Consider the following 22,514-nt stretch of genomic DNA (forward strand, 5'->3'; position numbering starts at 1 on the left):
AATTGGTGGTCAGTGGGAAGAATGTTCCCTACATTGAGAAAAGTCATGTTAGGGAGAGCAGGTATCCTTCTGGTCTGACAACTATCAGAGCCAACTTCTCCCAGGCTGTCCATCCTCCAATTTGCCTCCCCCTCCTTGTTCAGTTACCTTTGGTGTCCTTTCTTCTTTATTTCCCACGTTCTCATGCCCCCTTCAGTTGCTTTCTTTCCTCCTTCGGCCTTATTCTCATTCAGTTTTCCCCATCCATTCACACCACTGATTAGTGCTCCGGAGGAGAAAGCCTAGAAAGACAGCATTGGGGACAAAGTTCAATGAGGTGAGTGCAGTGTGTATTGAGTAGACATGGGCGCCGTCAATAAATTAGTTTCGTTCTGTTCCGTTTCGAAATAAAATTAATTCGTACTTCGTATTTCGTGTCCGAAATTCCGTTCTGTTTCGTACGAAATACGAATTGTCCTTAACATATACGAACGTTCTTTACGATGAATTTAAAGGCAAAAACATTGCTCATTATGCTTATTATGACTTGCAGAAGACTTCTGTGATAGAAGTCAATGTAAATTGCCTGAAGACATCAGTGAAGGACTTTCATCCTCTCTGGGCAGGCTGCCAAGAAAAGAACAAAATGCTACAATGTTTCTTCTTCAATGGGCTGAACTCCATGTGTAGAAGTTCTCAGTTTAATCATTAAGGCCGGGTTCACACCGCTGCGATGCGGGAACGCCACGAATCCGCGGCGTTTTCCCGCATCGCATTACTCCTGCCGGCAGTTCACACTGCCCTATGCGGACGGCTGGGAGTGTCAATGATATGTTAATGACACCCCCAGATCCGTCCGCATATCGCAGTGCGATCTGCCGACTCGCACAGGAATCGGATCGCATGGTGTGAACCCCCATGCGATCCGATTCTGTTGCGGACCAAAAAAAGGGTCCCGTGCGAGTTTGCTGCGGGAGCGATGCGAATTCAGCCATACTATCTGTATGGCTGAACTCGCATCGCTACGGAGATCGGATGTGATTTGCGGTGCGAATCACATCCGGATCTCCCCCCGCAGCAGTGTGAACCCAGCCTTAAAGACTAAATCTTTTCTGACACTTGTTGCTTACAAGTAAAAATCCAGTATTTTCTGCTAGAAAATCACTCAAAAGCCCCAAAAATTATATATATATATATATTTTTAGCAGAGACCCTAGGGAATAAAATAGCGGTTGTTGCAATATTTTATGTGACGCGGTATTTGCGCAGCGGTCTTTCAAACGCAAGTTAGCCCTTTTTTTTCGGTGGACCTCTAGGGAGCAGTGACATTAGCAGCGTGACATACAGCAATGACACCTGCACCGTGATAGAGTGATCTGACAACAGCACCGTGATAGAGAGCACTGACATCAGCAGCGTGACATACAGCAATGACACCAGCACCGTGATAAAGGGCTAACTTGCGTTTGAAAGACCTCTGCGCAAATACCGCGTCACATAAAATATTGCAACAACCGCTATTTTATTCCCTAGGGTCTCTGCTAAAAAAATATATATAATTTTTGGGGCTTCTGAGTGATTTTCTAGCAGAAAATACTGGATTTTTACTTGTAAGCAACAAGTGTCAGAAAAGATTTAGTCTTTAAATGGTTAAACTGAAAACTTCTACACAGGGAGTTCAGCCCATTGAAGAAGAAACATTGTATCATTTAGTTCTTTTCTTGGCAGCCTGCCCAGAGAGGATGAAAGTCCTTCACTGATGTCTTCAGGCAATTTACATTGACTTCTATCACAGAAGTCTTCTGCAAGTCATAATAAGCATAATGACTGAGATCCGGAATTCGTAAACAAAAGTTTGTATTCCGTACAGAATTCGGACGCACGGCAATTCGTATTTCGGATCCTCCCGAACGTACGAATTTTGAGAAATTCGTATGAATTTGAGATTCGTACGAAACGAATCGCACATGTCTAGTATTGAGAGGATTGCAGTAGGAGGAGTGCAATGTGCAGGGAGGGAAGTACAGTGTGTGGGGTGTAGAGTCCAGTGTGGTGAGTGCAGTGTGCTGGGAAGGGGTTCAGTAAGTGGAGTGCAGTGAGATCAGTACAATGTGAAAACAGTGGGTGCAGTGAGGTGAGTGCAGTGTTCATGGAGAAGAGTGCAATGTTCAGGGAGGGAAGTACAGTATGTGGGGTTTAGAGTCTAGTGAGGTGAGTGCAATGTGCAGAGTGTGTGGGGAGTGAAGTCCAGTGAGGGGAGTGCAGTGTGTGGGGAGGAGGTGCAGTGGGATCAGTGCAATGTGCAGGGAGGGAAGTACAGTGTGTGCAAAGTAGAGTTCATGGAGGTGAGTGCAGTGTGCAGGGAGGGGAGTACAGTGTGTGGGGAGTGGAGTCCCGTGAGGTGAGTGCAGTGTGTGGGGAGTGGAGTCCAATGAGATGAATGCAATGTGCAGTTTAGGGGAGTGCAGGGTGTGCAGGCAGGGGGTGCAGAAAGGTGAGTGCAGGGTGCAGAGAGAGGAGTGCAGTGTGCAGTAAGGAGAGTGCAACGTGCAGGGAGGGGGTTCAGTAAGGGAAGTGCAGTGTGCAGGGAGGAGGTGCAGTGGGATGAGTGCAATGTGCAGGGAGGGAAGTACAGTGTGTGCAGAGTACAGTTCATGGAGGTGGGTGCAGTGTGCAGGGAGGCAAGTCCAGTGAGGTGAGTGCAGTGTGCAGAGAGGGGAGTGCAGTGTGCATGGAGGGGAGGGAAGTGGAATGTGCAGGGAGGAGAAGGGAGTGCAGTGTGCAGGGAGGGAGTCCCTCCTTACATCAGGTGCCCCATCAGAGGTACCTTCCTCACATCTGTGTCCATCAGCGGAGCCCCTCCTTACATCTGGTGTCCCCATCAGTCCTCCTAACATCTGGTGCCCCTCTGACATCCAGACACTGACTGCGCCCCTCTGACATCCAGACTCTGACTGCGCCCCTCTGACATCCAGACTCTGACTGCGCCCCTCTGACATCCAGACTCTGACTGCGCCCCTCTGACATCCAGACTCTGACTGCGCCCTCTGACATCCAGACTCTGACTGCGCCCCTCTGACATCCAGACTCTGACTGGGCCCCTCTGACATCCAGACTCTGACTGCGCTCTCTGACTGCGCTCTCTGACATCCAGACTCTGACTGCGCCCCTCTGACATCCAGACTCTGACTGCGCCCTCTGACATCCAGACTCTGACTGCGCCCCTCTGACATCCAGACTCTGACTGGGCCCCTCTGACATCCAGACTCTGACTGCGCTCTCTGACTGCGCTCTCTGACATCCAGACTCTGACTGCGCCCCTCTGACATCCAGACTCTGACTGCGCCCCTCTGACATCCAGACTCTGACTGCGCCCCTCTGACATCCAGACTCTGACTGCACCCCTCTGACATCCAGACTCTGACTGCGCCCTCTGACATCCAGACTCTGACTGCGCCCCTCTGACATCCAGACTCTGACTGCGCCCTCTGACATCCAGACTCTGACTGGGCCCCTCTGACATCCAGACTCTGACTGCGCCCCTCTGACATCCAGACTCTGACTGCGCCCCTCTGACATCCAGACTCTGACTGCGCCCCTCTGACATCCAGACTCTGACTGCGCCTCTCTGACATCCAGACTCTGACTGAGCCCCTCTGACATCCAGACTCTGTCTGCGCCCCTCTGACATCCAGACTCTGACTGCGCCCCTCTGACATCCAGACTCTGACTGCGCCTCTCTGACATCCAGACTCTGACTGCGCCCCTCTGACATCCAGACTCTGACTGCGCCCCTCTGACATCCAGGCTCTGACTGCGCCCCTCTGACATCCAGACTCTGACTGCACCCCTCTGACATCCAGACTGGCCCCCGACATCCAGACTGGCCCCCTCTGACATCCAGACTGGCCCCCGACAACCAGACTGGCCCCGACATCCACAGACTGGCCCCCGACATCCACAGACTGGCCCCCGACATCCACAGACTGGCCCCGACATCCACAGACTGGTCCCCGACATCCACAGACTGGCCCCCAACATACCACTGGCCCCCGACTTCCACAGACTGGCCCCCGACATACCACTGGCCCCCGACATCCACAGACTGGCCCCCGACATACCACTGGCCCCCGACATCCACAGACTGGCCCCTGACATCCCGTCGTTGCCGAACGGACACTTTGAACTGTGGTGCCGCCCACTGCACTTCACACACACACACTGGCAGCGGGGGTGGGCGGCGCCACAGGTTCTCTATTGAAGACCAGCATCTGGTCTTCTTAAAAATGGTGGGACATCATTAATTCGGGACAAATGTCCTAATCCCGGGAATGTCCTGGGAAATTCGGGACCGTTGGCAACTATGAGTATAGTGGACAGTATAGTGGTCAGTGTAGTGGACAGTATAGTATAGTGGTCAGTGTAGTGTGTATTGGTCAGCATAGGAATCAGGTAGGTCAGTATTATTGTATTTGAAGGGACTCGGGGAGTGCTAAAAGTTTAGGGGGCGCAAATTACTTGTCTTGCCCCGGGTGCTGACAACCCCCACCCTACACCACTGCATAGAGATGAGTACAATGCGCAGGGAGGGAGGGCAGTGAGGTTGGTGCAGTGAGGTTGGTGCAGTGTGCAGGTAGGTGAGCACAGTATGCAGGGAGTGAAGTGCTGTATGTATTCTATAAAAAAACAAAGCTCTTCTCGGCACAGTCACACCTTCCTGTCGCTCAGCCTTAGTGCATATTCAGCACCGCCCCAGGGGTGTGTGTAGAGGCGGGGCCTCCATGGAGAGCCCGGTGACCTCACATCCGGTGAGCGCCGCCTATATATTGGAGGTCGGAAGTTCCTGTTATTTCTCTTGGTAGCGGGCTGTGTTCGGAGATGGTGAGTTGTGCTCGTGTCTCTCATCTGGGTCTTTGCTCCTGCTTTTCCTATCCATATACGCCGCATGTCATCCCTCATCCCCAGCTATGTGCGCTGGCTGTGCGGGGAGCTGAGATGAGCGGTGTGGGGGGAGGATGGAGGTGGATTGATGTCGGGGACATCGGCCTGTGTATGGTGATCGGGTTGCTGAGATGATGAAAGCTATGTTGGTAGGGACATCTGACAATAGTGATGTTTACCAACGTCTCTGATCCGGCACCTTCCATTGATTTGGCTTTTTTCCTCTTTTCTTCTATCCTGTAACCAATCACTGTAAGACTTAACTTTTTTTCCCCTCTGATTAGTTGCAGATGGCGGTTGGGATTCCCCGGGTGTCCGGTGTCCATGGAAGGTGAGTGATTTGCTGTATGAATGAAGACATCACTGTGAATCTTCCTCTAGAAGTAGATGATTTGTCCCGGATCACACTGGTGTGGCATTTGCTGTGCATTTCCCTCACTGCATCAAAATCTCACCCCATTCATGTGAAACGCTCTGGTTGTGTTAATGACACTAAAAAATGGGTTGGCAAAATGCAGAGCGATTTGCGGCATGAGATTGCATGTCTGACCACTCGTGTGATCCGATTCTGGGGTAGGGGGAAGGTCCTGTGTGATTTGAGCCATACAAAATGAATGGGTCTGATTGCACTGCTGCAGAGTCGCATGTCATTTAAACAAATGCAGTGTAATTCCTGCTTGGATCACATGCGGTCACCACACCCCGGTGACATGGGCCTGTATATGCCAGGCCTTTTACCAAATGGCTACCCATTGCCCCAACGTTCATTTTGGTTTAGTCTGCAGGAGCCTGGCATTACACCCGTTATCTGCTGATTGCAGGTCTAATGTTTTACACTGCATGGGGGCTCAATCTGCGGCCCTCCAGCTCTTGTGAAACGTCCTATAAGGCATTGCAAGGCTGACGGATACAAGCGTGAATCGGTAAAACAAAATCCCAATAAGCATATATTGATTGGTTTGCTCAAGTTAGTATCTGGAACACATTTTATTTTTCCCTTTCCTTTAGTAGTGGTGGTGATCAGCAACCTTATAGCAGGACTGCAATATTGTGGTGGACAAATCGGACACTTAACTGACACTTGTGGCACTAACAGTGATCAGTGCCAAAAAAAAAACTCACTGGGAAGGATCAGCATTGGGGACAATCAAAGGGGTTAAATGTGTTCTGGGGGAAGGTAAAGATCTGTTACTACTTAGGAGAAACACAGGATCAGTACATTCCCCTCTTGAACCACCATCTGCCTGGTTTACATAGGCAGAAGGGTGGTCTGCCTGTCTCCCAAACTATCAGGACATTGTGTCACCTGGCTCACTGTGTCCAGTCACAGCAGGAGCAGCGCTGGTGGCACATGCCCCAAACCCAGGAGTGTTGGAGTACATACTATGTACATGATCTGGCACAGAGCGGCCACCCTGCCGCAGTATATGTGCGTGAGGCAGTCTGCAAGCAGTTAAAGGTTTGAGGTGTCTGCCTACTGAGGACTGAACAGCAGGGTCTGTCGGAGGTGCCTGATTATTGGCCACATGCAAGTGTTGTCTTGGTTTGCACCTCTTCAATTGCCAGAACCTCAGTGCCCAGTAAGCTGAAATATATAAGTGGTGCATTATTGTGACTTTTGGTAGCAATTAGGACTACCAACATAACTTGGCAAAGGTACACTAGAATTTTTAAGTGGAGCACAGGAACACCTAAGCTGGGTTGGACTTGCTAAAGACTGTTTTCTTTTCAAAGAGAATGTTCCCAGTGTGGCAATGTGAATTTTCCTTGTAAAGAATACAAAATCACATGCAAGATGGGGAAATTTTTTTGCTTACACATGATTGGCTGATGGAAATTGTCAGCACTTCACATCTCACTATGCTGAGGGAACATACCCTTACAAAGTGAAGACTTTGTCTTTCCAACCCAGAGAGAAGTTCAGGGTCTGACTATATACAGTGTAATGCTACTCTGATGACACTTATTTGCTACTCTTGACTGTCAGGATGACGAGAGAGCTTACCACCAATATATGTTCTGAGGCATTACAAAGGGAAGCAGCAAAGAGCCCCCTAATGTGTACACTTCCGCTAACATACACTTGTTTTTTTTTGTGCTTTTTAGATGTGGAGCCCTGTCCATCATGGTGCTGTACACTCGGGTAAGTTGATGTCTTTTCTGCCTGATATGAGCATGCGCTGTACATGATGACTTGAAATAATCAATGGGAATCTCTCTGAATAAGACTGAGGGAAATCTTCTATTCTGATGCAGTGTAGAAAATTAAGCTTTCTTTGATTTGTAAATTTTTGCCTGAAAGTTGGTCTTTTTGTTTTTAGATCAAAGATGGTTCTCTGCCTAGATGATCCATAGCCATAGAGGAACACAAGGTTTGTAACTTATCTTTGATTTATTAGCAGATTGTGCAAAATGCTCTGTAGAGTCCTCATGCACTGCTATTCATAGTAGAATATGGAATTCCAGTATAGCACCCGGCTACTAGATGTTGTATTGGGTCTTTTTAAAGTGATGCTCGGCCCTGGTGCAGCTTTGAAGTCGCACTACTAAAGCAAAGTTTGAAAGCCACAGGAGTCATTTCATTGTGGCTTGCAACTTCATTAAACAGAAGGCTATGCAAGTTGCGATGAAATCAAAGTTGCTGCAACATGAGTTGTGGCAGTTTGAACAGTTTGCCAACAAAGGGGGTGCCACTTGTCATGTCATTTGGAACTGACAAATCGCACCTGTGTGAACATAAAAGTAAATGTTTGCAGAGCAGCTGCAGCCCCCATTCTCCCCTGCCTGTGCTCCTGAGTGCCTCCATAGCAGCTGCTTGCTATGAGTGCATTATTGCATGCTTGTTCCTGAAGCCCAGCTTTGTCCATAAGGTACTATGGGCTCAGCCCTGTTTCCTCCTCAGTGGCTGACAGCAGTGGTAGCCAATGGTTCCTGCTGCTGTCTGAGCCAATGAGGCAGAAAGGTGGGAGCAGCTGCTCTCATGCACATTGCTGGATCAAGATTGAGTAAGGTTTTTTGGTGGGAGCTGCATACTAAGGTTTTTACTTTCATGCATGAAGATAAAAACATTAAGCTTTTTTAGAACTACTTTAATGAATAAACCTCAAATGTCTTGGCTGCTTAAAGGGATGGGGAAGAGAATCTCCCTAACTGGGTCAGACAGCAATAAAACAGATATTCTAATCCATCTGCACTCTTAGCCAAACTAAGACTTTAGTTGCGCTTTATCATTAATGACATACTGAATGGTGTGCTTTAGCCTCAGGCATATAGTAGTGGATCTTGGAAGCACTTTAATAAGCAAAGTTACAATCACTGTGGGTCAATGAGCCCTGCAAGATCTGTCTGTCCATCGATCATCGCTTTATTTCTTAAAACTGAGATACCACTTTAATTTCTTGTTGGTGCAGAACGGCATATTCCAAATCTACTGATGTAACCTTTTGTAGATTAAAGCTGTGCTTGGTTTAGATATTTTTAGTAAGGCTTTACATCAAATATCAGACACCATGATGACTGCATAGTTCAGCAGATGAACAGTGATGAACTCAGCTTGTCTTTCGCTCCTATCTGATGTGTCTGTCTCCCAGGAGGGGCTAAATGAAATGTTGAAGACCTCCACTAATTAGTGTTTCTCTGCAGGTTGTGTACACAGATGTGAACTGCAGGATGGCTTAATCAGTAAGTATACTAAATGTGACATACGGGGGGGAGAGCTTTGCTGGGTTATACACCCAAGACAGTTTGTCACCACCTGAGTCAATGGTTGGTTTTAAATGATGATTCTTTAACAGACTTGACAACCCCATGGAGGTCTGTTATTAGCTCTATCTGACTTGACTGATTTTTGTCTTTGTAGCTGAATCTTAACTTGCCACCTACTAAATGGTCTGTCTTTTGGTTACAGATGGTATTGGCCTTTTCAGCACACGATGTCTCCAAGAGCAGCAAGGTAAGATCTAGGCATTGCAGAACCCCAGTCATCTAGTATAGATGTACAGCAAAACCTATACTAGGTCTTGTAATTGTGCATGGTACTGCATGCTTAAAACATAATTTCTTAAAGTAGAACTACAGGCAAAGCTTTTTTCCATTTTTGGATAGAGCAAAAGAGGGTTATGATCCCTGTCAGACTTTATTTTTAAGTCATACTTGCCTCCACTGCAGTTTTGCAGTGACCCCCAAACCTCTTCTGGGTTCCCATGGCAGCGCTGGTGGCTTCTTCCCACATCAATTGTCCAGAGGTGCTCTCCTCAGTGGGTACGCTCATGAATCCCACATCTGTACATTGACATAGAATGCAGGACTCCACACTGCGTCAGTGGATTTGATTGACTGCAGTGCTATCTATCCAATCGGGGCATGAGACCCAGCTGTAGATGGTGCTTGTTCCTGGCCAGGATGACAGCATCCCAGTAAGTAAAAACTGGGGGGGGGGGCTGCAGCACTAAAAGGTCTTTTACCTTAATTCATTAACATGAAAACAATCTTTTCTTAAAATTGAAGAGGTTACTCCAAGTAAATGGCTACCAAACATGCCATATGTCCCTCTCCTGCTAATTGCAATTGAATAGCTAGTTGGCCGTTATTACAAGAGCCGACCACTGGAATGTGGTGATTTAGTGTTTGGCAGTTTTTCTAGTGTATGGTGTGATTCCTGTGCCCTTCAACTGGTCCCTTTCTGATAAGGTTGCTCCAGACTCATGGTGCTCATCAGGCTCTGACCATTGCTAAAAATGTGAGGGCTAATATAAATTTCAATCTGCAGTAGTTGCCTGAAGTATTGTGCTTATTTTTTTGGGTTTCAAATGATGTTCCAAATGTCTGACCTGAATTATGTATGTGGACTTGTGTTACTGCTGACCTAAACCCACAACTGTGTTGTGCATCAACTTATGAGCTACTTAAGGGGTACTAACCACCATTGGCTTTTTTTTTTTTCCCCTCTTAGGTGCATCATTGGTGGGACTTTAACCTTCTGGTGAGTAATCTGCATAACTTGTAACATTAAATTAAAAAATGTATTTTGCTGGTTACCAGTGATGAAACTGATTCTGCCATATGATAAAGGCTGATTATACCCTTAACCGTTCCACTTTTTTCTGAGGTAACTACCAAATTTAAAGGGAATCCTTGAAGTGAGAGCAAGAAATTACCCCTGCAGTGTAGCAGTTGTCTTGCTTTCAGTCCATTACATGATTCCTTTAAAGATTTTGGTAATGTGAGTTTTATTTTATTTTTTCTGGCTAAACTTGTGTTTTTCAAATCTCTCTGCAGGTATGTGCGAAGAGGTGCCCTTAAGATGGCCATTGCTAGAAATGCTAGGGGTCCTCTTCAAAGTGACTTCTCGGCAAAATAAAGCATGGAAGACTATGCATGGGTAAGCTTGCTTTGAATGAATATATATTTTTTTCCCCCCCTTAAATGCAGTGTAGATCAGCTTTAAAGTGCTGCAGGTCATTCCTTTGAACACCATAGTTAACAATTTAACTATGTTGTAACAATTGCAATCCAAGTCTAGTGATTGTATCCAGGGACAACCTATTCCCCTGCTGGTTTGAGGTACTGTTCAGATTCCATTGTAATGCACAGCGTTGTCACAAAGACTGATTTGGTATCTCAGTGCAATGGAGTTTTTGTAGCCCATTCTGTATGAAAGGGTTACCTTTTTTTAAAGTGGTAAACCCCATTCATGACATGTTTACCTAGGCACATATATCTGTAGTGTTTACTTGTCTCGCAGTGCTGATCCAGTCCTGTTCTCCGGAGAGACACTTCTGATGCAAAAGATAACAGCTGAGTTTTTGTCGGTGAGGGAGCTTAAAGGTAGATGAGCTTGTCTATTCATAATACAGCTCTGCTTGTCCTTCCTTACTCTGCCTGTAGTGGGTGGCCTTTCTAGCCATCGGCTCAGTGTAAGCCCAGTCTCCCCATCCAACCCCCCCCCCCCCCCCATGTGCAGCTGAAACCAGAAAGATTTGTAACACAATCTGCACTTTACAAAGTGTAGAAAGGGAAAGGCTGCTGATATACAATTAACCTTGCATAGGGCAATGTGTGGTCTCTGTATCTGAGGTTGTTCACTTCACTGGGTAGAGAAGGTTTACATCCATTTTTAATGATATTGATGTGCATGCCATAATGCATTGCCTGCCAAGTGGCTATTGCTGGCAATGGCATCCTCCAAATCAGTACAGCACTGATTTCCAAAAGGTTTGGTGATGGTGTGGATTTTTCAATAGGCATCTGTGCAGAAACCCACATAGATGTGTCTAATCGCCCCTGAAGGCAGGAATGAAGTAGTGCACAATTTCCTTCCTGCTGGTTACTATAATTTTATAGAGAATATCATGATTACTAATGTCACTCATGTCTGCATGGCAGATTAAAATAACACTTTTTTTTTTTTTTTTTACAGTTCATGCCGTTGATTGAACAGAATGGATAAATTGGTAAGAATGGCTTGTAATATTGGATTCTCAAATAACTAACTTTAAAAAAAAAAAAAGCCTATGATGCTGTAAGAGTAGTGGACAGAAGTGATTTCTGACATCTTTAATAACACTGAGGCTTAACCAGATTATACACTACTGCATATCGTGTGCCAAACGTATGGGGTGCAATTGCAGTTATCTGTCTAGCTTTGTAAAAACTGAATGATGGAGGGGGAGACGCTTAATTGCACAGCTTCTAATGGGGCCTGTTGCATTTTCCCTTATACTTCTGCTTACATGGCAGTGGTTTGCTCAAGTCGGTCCACTTGATTGGTTGACCATATAACTTGAAGGTCCTACTCCATATCTATATGGCCACAAATGTAGTCTTCAGAAAATCCTGCAACTAAAGCTTTACAGAAGTGGGGATAAACCTGCCATTAATTCCACTCTGTTGGAGGGTAACACTTGTGGCCTGAACTCATGCAAAATTTGTCAAGCACCTAGTTTTGTATTGTGGGTGGGGGGCTGTTTTGGCTCGGTGCAATACATTACTTTGAGGCTGCTTGACGGGGGTTTAATTTTTACATGCCAAGGACTAGATAAGATGGTATGTAGGTGGCTGGCATTTTATTTACATTACAACAATTTTTTTTCTTTCAGATGCTGTTGTAAAGCTGGCCCATTTCAATGTAAGTGCTTCTAAAAACATGTTGGCATTTATTGGTATACCATGATGATTTTAATTTTATCAATGGGAATCTCTCTGAATAAGAATGAAAGAAACCTACTTCTGATGTATGCTGTGTCTACATCAGGGGTAGGCAACCTGGGGGGCCCTCCAGAAGTTGCACAACTAAATCCTGCCTCTGGGAGTAATTGTAACTGCCAGCCTTGCAATGCCTCATGGGAAATGTAGCTCCACAATAGCTGGAGGGCCCCAGGTTGCCTACCCCTGGTCTAGGGTTTAGCTAACTAGTTGCTTGACAAAGATTAGTTTTAACTGTAATCCTATTTTTGTTTTTAGGAGTTAAAATGTCACGGCAAACCATGTCAAGGTAAGATATTTTACACAACTTCTGTGGATTGAGGGCAGGATAAAAGAACAGCTTGTACACAGGTTAACATGATGATTTTATAGTTCATCAGACTGACAGTGGTGAACCTTTCGCTCCTATCTGATCCTGTCTCAAGCTTTTTGTTTTTCCTGGTAAAGTGGCCCTTTTGAATACAAATCTAAGGCATGCCTAACCATTTGACAGTGATATAAGCTTGGCACCTGCACCCTGGGTGTCTAGGTTTGGCACTTGTACATATCCAGGCCAGACTAATGGGCTTAAAGATTTCATAAGCTAAGATGGTGTTTAAGACTGCTTTAGAGTGGTAAACGCTTGAGTTTCCACCTGCAAGACAATATGTGCTAGTATATGCATGTTATGAAAGGCTTGCCTTAAAACAAAGCTTTCCAGCCGTGCACGGTCACTGCAACAGGTCTTTTTAGGCTTAGGGACTGACTGGCAGAGCTGCGTTGACATTTGCATGAGTCTTGGCCACAGTACTGGTATACCATTAAGAGCATGTGCGCCAGTGACATCACAGTTGCTCGCTAGAATATCTCCTAAACTGCATTTAGAATTGCTTTACCTACAGGTAAGCCTTATTGAAAGTTTATCTGTAGGTTAAAGTCTACGATAACTTCTCACAGCTCCAGTTCCAGCACTGCAGCTGATTTACATGGTAAAGGCTTATCAATGTACAGGAATTTGGTTGTTGGACATTCTAAGGAACGAAAAGGGTAGAATAAGTGCCCACCTGTCAAAGGCACAAACTTGTGTGATCATGCTGCAGCTCTGACCTGTATGCTAGGTCTAGGGTGTTAGAAAGCAGCAATATAACCTTTTTGGTACAGAATGAAACAACTTTCCCTTGGGGCATAAGTGGTTTAAAGCTTTAACTTCTGTATAGCTAATTAAAAAAAACTGAACTAATCTCCACTTTTTTTTTTTTTTTGTAGGCCTGGCTAGTTTTCATGCCACCTTAAGACTTGGAAGAGGTGGGTAAATATTTCATCCATTGATGTATATAGGATTATTGTATATGATGACACCATAGTTCAGCTGATTGCTATGAAGAACAATCTTTCGCTCCTATCTGATACATTTTTAGAATCTTTATCACTTGCTTGGGCACAAGCACAATATTTACCTCATTGGTATGTTTCTTTTTAGGCCTGGCTACAGTTTACCTGTCAGGAGGGTGATTTTAAAGGTGGTGAGTATTATATATTTTTGCTTGCAAAAAACCTAATTCAGCAGAGTATTTTGCTTAAGGTGACCTGCCTATCCTGCCTCACGTGTACAAGTTTTGTATGAAGGGGGGAAAGTGGATGTAAACCCACTCACTTCTAAACTACTGCCATAGTGGTTCTCTAGAAGGCTATAGATGCCTTCTGCATGTAGCCTTACCTGTCAAATATCTCCCCTGTCATGAGACCTGAAAAATTGCATATTCTGTTGGTGGGTCTGGTGTTGTGATGTCAGACTCCCGCCCTGCCCACCTACACCTTGTTGACATGTATTTACTCCTCCTGTGTATTTCTTACACTAAACTTATCACTAACATCCAGTCAAAGCCCAGAAAGGTAACCACATGGCGGCATGCCAAATCATGCTGAGGGTGTGAGCAGCCAATCCTGGGAGAGCTGGAGAAAGGAGGGGGATCTGAAGTACACAGAATATCTTTCTCAGACTTGTGCATGATATGTAAATGACCTGTCGCTCACAGCTGGGTGGAAGATCTGACTATTTCTGTCAGTTATCTTGCTGAAAAGAGTCTGTCTCAGAGCTGAATTAACTTTGTAGCAAGACTGGGCACAGATGGCATGAAATCTTATACTGTGCAAGCCTTAATTTAAAAAAAATAAGTTCAGGTTTACATCCACTTTAAGTATGACAGGTATAGGGTGGGGGGGAGACATATTACCAATTGATGTTGGTTGGGTATTCCACTCTAAAGCAGCTATAAACCACAGCTTTTAAACGCCTGTAAGACCTCTGAAGCATATTGCCACATTATGAAAAGCTTACCTTGGAATGAAGCCCCCAGCACAGTTGCCACTGAAAGGGCTGACTTCTTCGCCTGGTCTTCTGGGTTTGTGCACTTCAGCTATGATTGGCTGAAGCTGCAGTGACATAAGGGTCTGGCAAGGTATACCTGACTTTCAGAGCGCATGCACCGCTGACATGGCTGGCTGCATCCAGGGTGAATATCTCCTAAACAGTGCATGTGTTTAGATTTATTTGACAAGGCTTACCTGTAGGTAAATCGCCAACTGGGCTTTACTAACACTTTTTTAGTTTCACCCTTGTCGGCTAACAAGGCTTATTTTCCAACTAATACTATACTTGTGTAGCTCCACTGTCTGAGGGTTGGTAACTGGTCTAAAACTGCATATTCTGGCAGAATTCAATAGGGGAGTGTAAGAATTCCACTTCAAGTATCCAGGAGTCCACTGCATTGGCGCTAGTATGCAAATGGTGTTAAACTGCAAGTCTGTGGGTAATGCCACTAAAACTGCCCAACAGTTGCATTCTGATAATGCAGTTGTGGCATCTTTTCTAGAGCCATTGCCTGGTTTAACAAAGCCTTATTCTGAGGGGTGGCTTAGACTTGCCTTAGACCTAAGTCAGGATTGCAAATAGCAGGTTCATTAAAAGCTTTTTACCAATGTGGCATTTTCAAATATTACAATGATCAACTGGTGCATGTAACTACTTTTCAATGGTCTGTAAATGATGACTTTAAGAATCAGGTCTCTGATCACTTTGAGGACAATATGACTCACTGATGCAGACTAAGACTAGGTCAAATCTTGTCCAAACACTTCAAATGTTTCCCTAAACAGTATATTTTGCTTCTCCAGGTTTCCTTTTGGTAATGATCGAGCTGGTATTAATGAAGATGCAACTATGGTAAGTGAAGCATGTTGAGGTAGAATGTACAATTTCTCTAAAATTTGCTGTAACCAGTGATGAAAACGATTCTGCCATATGAAACCTGATTTCACCATTACCGTTCCACTTTTTTCTGAGGTTACATTGTCTACATGGTAGTAAACTGCATTGTGCCAACATAATATTGCATATAGGTTGGTAACCCTTTCTGTGACATGCAAACATCCCTTAAAATGCCACTCTTGTAACTTATGGTCTACTTTTCCATGTGCCATCTCTGCTCAGACCCCAGGAGCAAAGTGAGACCTAGCACTTGCAGGTGTGGGTGAGCATGCGACTTTCAAGGCATGTACACCAATCAGCCCTAACCTCAAATCCCACTCAATGGGTAGGTCCCCCCATTTGCCACAAACGGCAACCTGATGAGGCATGGACTCCACTAGACCTCTGAAGGCGTGCAGTGGTATCTGGTACCATGGTAACACTTCACGTGTGCTGTTTTACTCAGCACCTCCTGGAATTGTAATATGGGTGTCCCAGGAGGCTAGTGGCATGTGCTTTTCACCTAGGCAGGGGTTGTGCTCTACAAAACTCCCCACCCTCATCAAGAGGTTCTTGAAAGGGAGTGCAGGTCTGCTTCACAAAGGCATTAACGCTTTTGCTTTTTCACAGGTATCAAGATATACGTACAAAGCTGGGTGTCAAGATCTATCTTGTAAGTGTGCCATGTAAACGTGTTCTTTTTATGGGATGCATGATGACAAATACTTTGAACTCTCTCACTGAGTAAAGATGAAAGTAAAAGTACTGACTTCCCTGTGACTGAGCATTCTTAAGCACTTGTTCTATGCACTTTTAACATTGCACTAAAATATTTTCTAATTTACAGGTTCAAGTGTGGATGAAGCCCCTAAAAGCACAATTCTCAACAGTGCTGCTTAGCCTGTAGGTTTCAAACAACTGTTATGTGTTGGCAGTATATGCTGTATACTGAAGATCATGCTAAATGACCAAATACAATAAAATTGTAAAACTGCATATTTCTCTTTGTGATTTGTACAAATTAGTAAATCATTGGGTTAGATTGGAAATAAGGGGTGGCTTTTGTCTGCGCAATTGTCAGCTTCTGTTTGCACTGCTACCGTCCAACACTACCCAAACAAAATTGACACTTTTTTTTCTTAATTAGAGCTTTCGTTTGGTGGTTTTTTGATCACCTCTGCAGTTATATATTGCGCAATAAACAAGTGACACTTTTGGTAACATAACTTTTTCTTTATAATTATGCTTTATAAGGACCGTTTCCCACACCGTATTAAGTAATTTTTAACCTTTTTTAAATGCAAAAGCAATCTATATGACAGTCAATACATGTGAAACGTATTCACGGAGACAAGTGATCATACAAAATGGTTACATTTATTGGTTGACAAGACAAATATTTACATGAAATTAAAATATCAATTGCGTCGCATGAACACCTTGACAATGGAAACACCCACAAAATGGGAGTATAGTACTTTAGACTTCATATCGCCATTATGGCTCGGTAGAATCAACCTTTTGACAACTAAACCGCGTCTGTATTTCACACATCCAACCTTTACTATACTGCAGCTAAGTGGTTAACAATGTGAAATTCAACATTTGTCAAAATTGGCAACTATGCGAGAAGAAATTTTATAATGGAAAACTGATTTTAGAGAAATCTAAAGGGCGTTTATTGGGGACAATGATATTCAATATGAATTTTTAAGAGTTCATAGAAGATATAATGAACATGGCATATTTATCCATTCCAAATGGCTACTAGTCTGGATTGTTACCAGGATTTTTAAGATGGCTGCCGTGGCTTTCAACAGGGATTCTCTTACAGAGGAATTGGTTTGTGTGACCTCTGACTTCCAAGGAGCGGGGATCTTCGTGAATGGAAAAATGTATTCATGCATGGTGCATGAGTGTCAGTTTGTCTGGGAGTTTTAATAAATTTAAGCAGGATTGTGCTGGACAAATCTGACCCCAAATTACACTTGGACAGTGACATTACACTGATCAGTGCTATAAAATGCACTGATCAATCTATAAATTAGACACAGGGAAGGGGTTAACTGGGGGGCATGGGCTGCCAGGGACATGACAGACTGTTCTCACTTACTGGGACCAGAAGATTTAACATGTCTCCTGTCAGAATGGGCATTTGCCTTGCTTACAAAGGCAGGTCCTCATTCTGTGTACAATTGCAGGCACCTGCAAATTTACATGCACGGACCAACAAATTCTACATCATGGGACCCAGAGGTAAGCTATTCATTACTGGGTTATATGCCATCTCTAGGTGAATGGACACTGGGAAACTGAAATTTTATATATATATATATATATATAAATTTTTTTACCACTAAGGACAATCCTGGTGACACCAGCCTGACCCCCAGAGATGAGATTGGCAATACAGGCCATGGATGCTTCATGCTGCCCCATCTGTGTCAAGGTTCTATATTCCACCCCATTTTACAGTCTAAACATTCTGGCATCAATAGCCATGCCCTCAAATTTAAAGTGGCATCTCAGCACCAGTGGTGTCTACGGTAGTGAGTGCCAGAAAAGCAATCACTAGGAAGATCTATTATAAGGTCTAGAAGACTTTGTATTGCTTGGTGTGATGCCAAAAATGGCATCCTTGGGAGTTTTTAAAGACATTTTTTATTTTTTTTTTCTCAACTGATTGTGCTCAAAGCCAATCAGGAGTTAGATTTCAGCCCTGTCAGTATTGTTCCAAAGGCCTTTAGCCTCCCATTCACTGGTCAACTTTTTATGCAGGGGGCAACTTGTATGCCCGCCCCCCCCATATTGGGTTACCTATGTCATTGGAACATCTGGTGCTGTCGGTGTTGCAGAAGCAAGCATTATGAGCCAATCAGGGAAATTCAATTAGTCTTGCTGTTGCGCAAGTTGGCCATCACCTTGGCTAGAAGGGTGTTTGAAATGGCGACCCTTTCATGTAGAGAACCATACCTAATCCTTTACCACAAGGTGGGGTTGCATCCTATTCCATATTCCTTGCAAAAAGCAATGTCAACTGTTTCATATGAATTGGGACATTGTTCTGCGCTTTATTTTTTTTCAGAAATGCCTAAGGGGCAAGCTGCTTCTAAAGCTTCCATTGCCAATTGATCATTCAGGCCTTTAGTCTGAAATGGAAGGCTCCTCCCTTCAGGCTGAGAGCTCATTCTACCAGGGATGTAGCAACCACCTGGGCTTTTTGCCATTGGTTATCTGGCTTAGATTTTTGTGGCTGCTACTTGGTCTTCAGTGCATACGTTCACCAGATTTTTTTCAGGTGTTAGAGCAGCCAAGGATTCAGCTTTCGGTCATAGTGTACTACAGGCTGCAGTTTAACCCTTTCATGACCAAGCCTATTTCTGACATTTTGGGGTTCTAAGATTTTTTTTCTAGCAAAATATAGATTTTTTACTTTTAAATGCCAAACGTATATAAGTGGAGAATAAAAAAGCATATGTCATACAGTATGGGAAGACATCTTTACAATCTTTAATGTCTTTTGGGTGTGCTTCCTAAGTATTTCTCCTCATGGGCGCCCAATAGGATTGGCTGATGTCTTGGCCAATTGGGGAAATGGGTCTCGCAAGGAGATTTTGTGTAAACAGCCATTTGCTATCTCCACACAACTGGGTGGGATCGGGGCTCCATGCCCCAAGCCCAATTTTTTTTTTTTTTTTTTTTGCCTATTGGAGCTTCTGGTTCTACTCATGCTGTCCAGACCCCCAAGTAAAGAGCAATGACACTCCATGTAGTAGCCCAAAACAGTTAGAGGAAGTAAACCCTGAGTTTACTTCCTTTCATTCCCTGCAAAGGTAAAGCATAATGGACTACTATGCATCGCATAGTAGTCCATTATGTGTCATTTACGCTGTCATTCGGCGAAGCTGCGATTACGTCACTCCCGCGCAAGGGAGCCGCCATGCATGGCATATTTGCGGTTGACTGCCGCGCTCAGTGCACCGTAGACAGCGGTGCCTGTCTCTTGGCAAATCTCCTAAACCGTGTAGGTTTAGGAGATATTTCTTTGACCTACATTACAATACAGCCTAGATTAAGGCTTACCTGCAGGTCCAAGTGTGTTGTAAAGGTTTACATTCACGTTAAGAGCCAAGTACTGTATTTCGCACAGTAAGACACATTCTGCCCCAGAAATATGGGGGGGAGGAGAATGTGTCTGCATCTTATGGTGTGAATGACAGGCACTGCCCCTATGGCACCATTCCCTGCTATCACCAGCAGAAGACAGGAGAGGGACAGATATCCATACCCCTGGTGTCAGGCGATCTCCCAGCTGGGCCTGACACTTCATAAGACATAGCATTCAGCTGCTCTGTCTTGTCAGGCAGATGAGAACATCAGGTCAGTCTGCATTTACTGAAATGGTTACTCTGCTTTTATGGCAAAGGTCAGGCTGCATTTCATGGGCACTGGAAAATATTTTAGTACACCATTTGGTTCAGAATGTGGTGGGTGGGGGGGTGTTATCTAAAACTGAGGTGCATCTTATGGTCAAGTGTGTCTTTATGGGGAGAAATGTTAATCATACAAAGTGTCCATACAGCTGAGAGCTTTATTACGCAGTCTAGCTGTAAAGTTTCATGTGTCTCATCTGCTGAAGGGCAGTAAATGTTTGCCAAAACTTTTTTTATACATCGGGACACTGGCATGCCTTAAGACAAGTGCACTTCCTATATAATATCCCACTACTGGGAGTTCCTCCAGGGTTGTGGGTTTTTTTTTTTTTTTGCCAGTGTCTAAAGTGTTGGTCACGAGTAAAGATGTGCTGAGCTCCACAGGTGCAATCCTTGCTGGGGCTAGCCATGCAGACTGGATCCATTCAGAGGGTTTTTTGTTTTTTTGCCAAATTGAATGGTATCCAGGCCTCATATCTGAAGAAATTAGGTTTTGCCTGTGAATCCTTTTTAGAGATGGCATCCAATGTTTTTTGGTAGTGAGGCCATAAGGTTTTCAGACAAGGTGCTGTTGCAGGTCCAGGATTGTGGGTTTCCTCAAGGTTCCCCCTGCTCCTGAAGGTTTAACAGAACCCACCATGAAGGTTGAAGTCTGTTTACCACAGAAAGCCCTGCGGCGGGAAAGGTAAGGAGTTCACAAATAAATTTTTTGTTTTATGTCCGACGCCAGGTGCACGTGGAGGCAGGCTTTTAAAAGCACACTTTGTGCTGCTGGCCATGGCGGGACACAGGTGGCATTTTTTTCCTATTGGCACATTTGTTACTGCTTCAGGCTGGGCATTAATGGCGGCAATAGTTTGCTGGACTATAACCCAAGCAGTGTATGCATTCCTTCTGGTAGTGCCTCTGCTTTGTGCATCTTGCTGAGTGGAAGGGGGACAAGGAACTCAAAGGGTTCTAAGGGATCGCTTGTTGTACAACAACCTAAATCCATGTCCAAGAAAAGTCATCCTCAGTGATGTGGCCTGTCAGAATGATCTGTCGGGAGACTGGTGTTGCAGCAGCGCTGGACACTTCAGCCCCTCTATATATCAGAGGAGTGTGTTTGTGTTTTGTTTTTTTTGTCGTCCCCCCCCCCCCCCCCCCCCCCCCATTTATTGCTCAGGTCCCTCACCCTGAGTTACAAGGGGCGGGGATCAGGAAGTTCTTCCCAAAGATCAGGAAGATTCTGATATCTCCTCCTGAGGATCCTAATATAGGGGGTGTAATCTCGCAAGACAGTTTATTGGTATGCTCCCTTATGAAGTTGGCTCAAAACCTTTTCTGCTTGTAGCAGTCTATTGAGCCCAGCTCTGGTTTGGGATCACTAAAGCCCCCCCAGTCTGGGGATGCTATTGACCATGGTTAAAAAAAGTGTTTCCATTTAGTATACATCAGCTTTTTTTTTTTTTTTTTTTCCTCCCATGGTTAAGCAGTTTTTCCTCCAAAGAAGTTTTCTACACTTTATCCTATGGAGGAGGATTTCTATAAGAAATGGGGTTCCAGCAATTGATGCTGCAAACCACCTCAGTAAATAAAAATCGTACTTGTCCGGTAGACAATGCACAAATGTTAAAGGATCCAACAGATAAAAAGTTGGAATTTTTAACAACATTTCTCTGGCAAGTTCAGTAGTGCAACCGGCTCTTGCAGCAATTTGAGTGTCTCAATCAAAGGACCAGTTTGTCATGATACCTAAGATTATTCCCGATCAGCAGGCCCGGCAATAGGCTGGTGTATCAGATGCACGGTTTTACAGTGGATGTTATGAAGGATTCTATTCAAGCCTCGCGGCTTATGCTAGGACTGGTGCATAGAGTCCTATGGTTGAAAAGTTGGTCAGGTGAATCGCCGTGTAAGAAGCTCTTTGCCAGTTTCCCATTTCATGGTGACCGGTTATTTGGAGATTTAGATAATATATCCAGAGGATTTCTAATAGGAAAAGTTAGTTTTACCAGTAAAAAGTTTAAGCATTTATCCTCTTTAAACATGCATCTTCTCCAGTGCCAGGAGCATCTGCCTCTAGGCAGTCTCGACGGCCTCCACTGCCAAGCTCAAGAGGAAGACCTCAAGGGCAGTCCCATGGCCAAAAGAGGACTTGGGGCAAGAGAGCCCGCAAAACAAAATACTAATGCTCGGGTGGGGGGGCAAGGCTTCTGCAGTTTTCAAAGATCTGGCAGGAACAATGTCAAGACAGATGGGTGGCTTCCTCAATCGCTCTAGGTTACAAACTAGAGTTCTGAGAATTCCCGTCTCCTTGTTTTCTAAGATCAAACGTTCCCAGGGAAAAGGGTTTCTAGCTCTGGATCATCGCTTATCCCAGGTGATATCGGAGGTTCCCACAGAGGAACAGGGTTTTATTCAAACCTTTTCACGGTTCCAAAACCAAATTGGGAGGTAAGACACATTCTACATCTGAACTGGTCCTTTCACATTTAGTCAATCCGATCGGTTGTCTCAATTTTTGCAAGGAGGGGAATTTTTGGCATGGATCTATATCAAGGATGCATATTTCCCGCTCATCAAATTTCTAATTTTCGAGGTAGAAAATCGGCATTTTACCTTCTGTGGCTCGGCATTTCGGTATAGCCACCCCACCACGTGTGTTCACAAAGATCCTGGAACCGCCTTTAGCCAGCTTAAGGGCTCGGGGTATAACTAGATATGCTAGGACAGACCTGCTTTTTAGTAGA

General features: G+C 44.7%; 1 protein-coding gene and 9 non-coding genes across 30 annotated transcripts in view; all 10 read left to right on the forward strand.

The window, feature by feature from the left end:
- The first annotated feature begins 4,777 nt into the window (after positions 1 to 4,777).
- Positions 4,778 to 22,514, forward strand: part of LOC143928348 (uncharacterized) — a 75,524-nt gene continuing 57,787 nt past the window's right edge. For 8 of the 21 annotated variants that reach the window (XM_077453212.1, XM_077453217.1, XM_077453231.1 and 5 more), the window contains exons 1-7: positions 4,778 to 4,860; positions 5,205 to 5,251; positions 7,027 to 7,063; positions 7,242 to 7,292; positions 8,563 to 8,601; positions 8,828 to 8,872; positions 9,872 to 9,901. Coding sequence is in view for 5 of the 21 variants with exons in the window: in XM_077453222.1 (XP_077309348.1) it covers positions 15,291 to 15,325; positions 15,980 to 16,022; positions 16,197 to 16,252 (134 nt within the window). In the remaining 16 variants the exon portion in view is untranslated. Of the gene's footprint in view, positions 4,861 to 5,204; positions 5,252 to 7,026; positions 7,064 to 7,241; positions 7,293 to 8,562; positions 8,602 to 8,827; positions 8,873 to 9,871; positions 9,902 to 10,197; positions 10,301 to 11,338; positions 11,373 to 12,017; positions 12,047 to 12,381; positions 12,413 to 13,368; positions 13,408 to 13,582; positions 13,626 to 15,276; positions 15,326 to 15,979; positions 16,023 to 16,196; positions 16,253 to 22,514 lie in introns of all 21 variants that reach the window. The other 13 variants (XM_077453210.1, XM_077453208.1, XM_077453215.1 and 10 more) reach the window with 3 other exon arrangements.
- LOC143928663 (small nucleolar RNA SNORD74) lies at positions 5,043 to 5,120 on the forward strand. The gene has a single exon (XR_013262494.1). It is a non-coding gene; the product is annotated as a small nucleolar RNA SNORD74 (small nucleolar RNA).
- LOC143928625 (small nucleolar RNA SNORD79) lies at positions 7,099 to 7,178 on the forward strand. Its single transcript, XR_013262462.1, has one exon. It is a non-coding gene; the product is annotated as a small nucleolar RNA SNORD79 (small nucleolar RNA).
- On the forward strand, positions 8,422 to 8,502 carry LOC143928667 (small nucleolar RNA snR60/Z15/Z230/Z193/J17). Its single transcript, XR_013262498.1, has one exon. It is a non-coding gene; the product is annotated as a small nucleolar RNA snR60/Z15/Z230/Z193/J17 (small nucleolar RNA).
- LOC143928695 (small nucleolar RNA SNORD78) lies at positions 9,724 to 9,787 on the forward strand. Its single transcript, XR_013262520.1, has one exon. It is a non-coding gene; the product is annotated as a small nucleolar RNA SNORD78 (small nucleolar RNA).
- LOC143928652 (small nucleolar RNA SNORD47) lies at positions 9,955 to 10,030 on the forward strand. Its single transcript, XR_013262485.1, has one exon. It is a non-coding gene; the product is annotated as a small nucleolar RNA SNORD47 (small nucleolar RNA).
- On the forward strand, positions 11,428 to 11,492 carry LOC143928703 (small nucleolar RNA SNORD75). The gene has a single exon (XR_013262527.1). It is a non-coding gene; the product is annotated as a small nucleolar RNA SNORD75 (small nucleolar RNA).
- Positions 12,084 to 12,155, forward strand: LOC143928631 (small nucleolar RNA SNORD79). The gene has a single exon (XR_013262466.1). It is a non-coding gene; the product is annotated as a small nucleolar RNA SNORD79 (small nucleolar RNA).
- On the forward strand, positions 13,443 to 13,517 carry LOC143928672 (small nucleolar RNA snR60/Z15/Z230/Z193/J17). The gene has a single exon (XR_013262502.1). It is a non-coding gene; the product is annotated as a small nucleolar RNA snR60/Z15/Z230/Z193/J17 (small nucleolar RNA).
- LOC143928656 (small nucleolar RNA SNORD47) lies at positions 15,377 to 15,448 on the forward strand. Its single transcript, XR_013262489.1, has one exon. It is a non-coding gene; the product is annotated as a small nucleolar RNA SNORD47 (small nucleolar RNA).

This window comes from Lithobates pipiens, unplaced genomic scaffold (assembly GCF_037356315.1).
Source record: "Lithobates pipiens isolate NorthernLeopardFrog02 unplaced genomic scaffold, aLitPip1_a1.2 Scaffold_23, whole genome shotgun sequence".
NCBI lineage: Eukaryota > Metazoa > Chordata > Amphibia > Anura > Ranidae > Lithobates > Lithobates pipiens.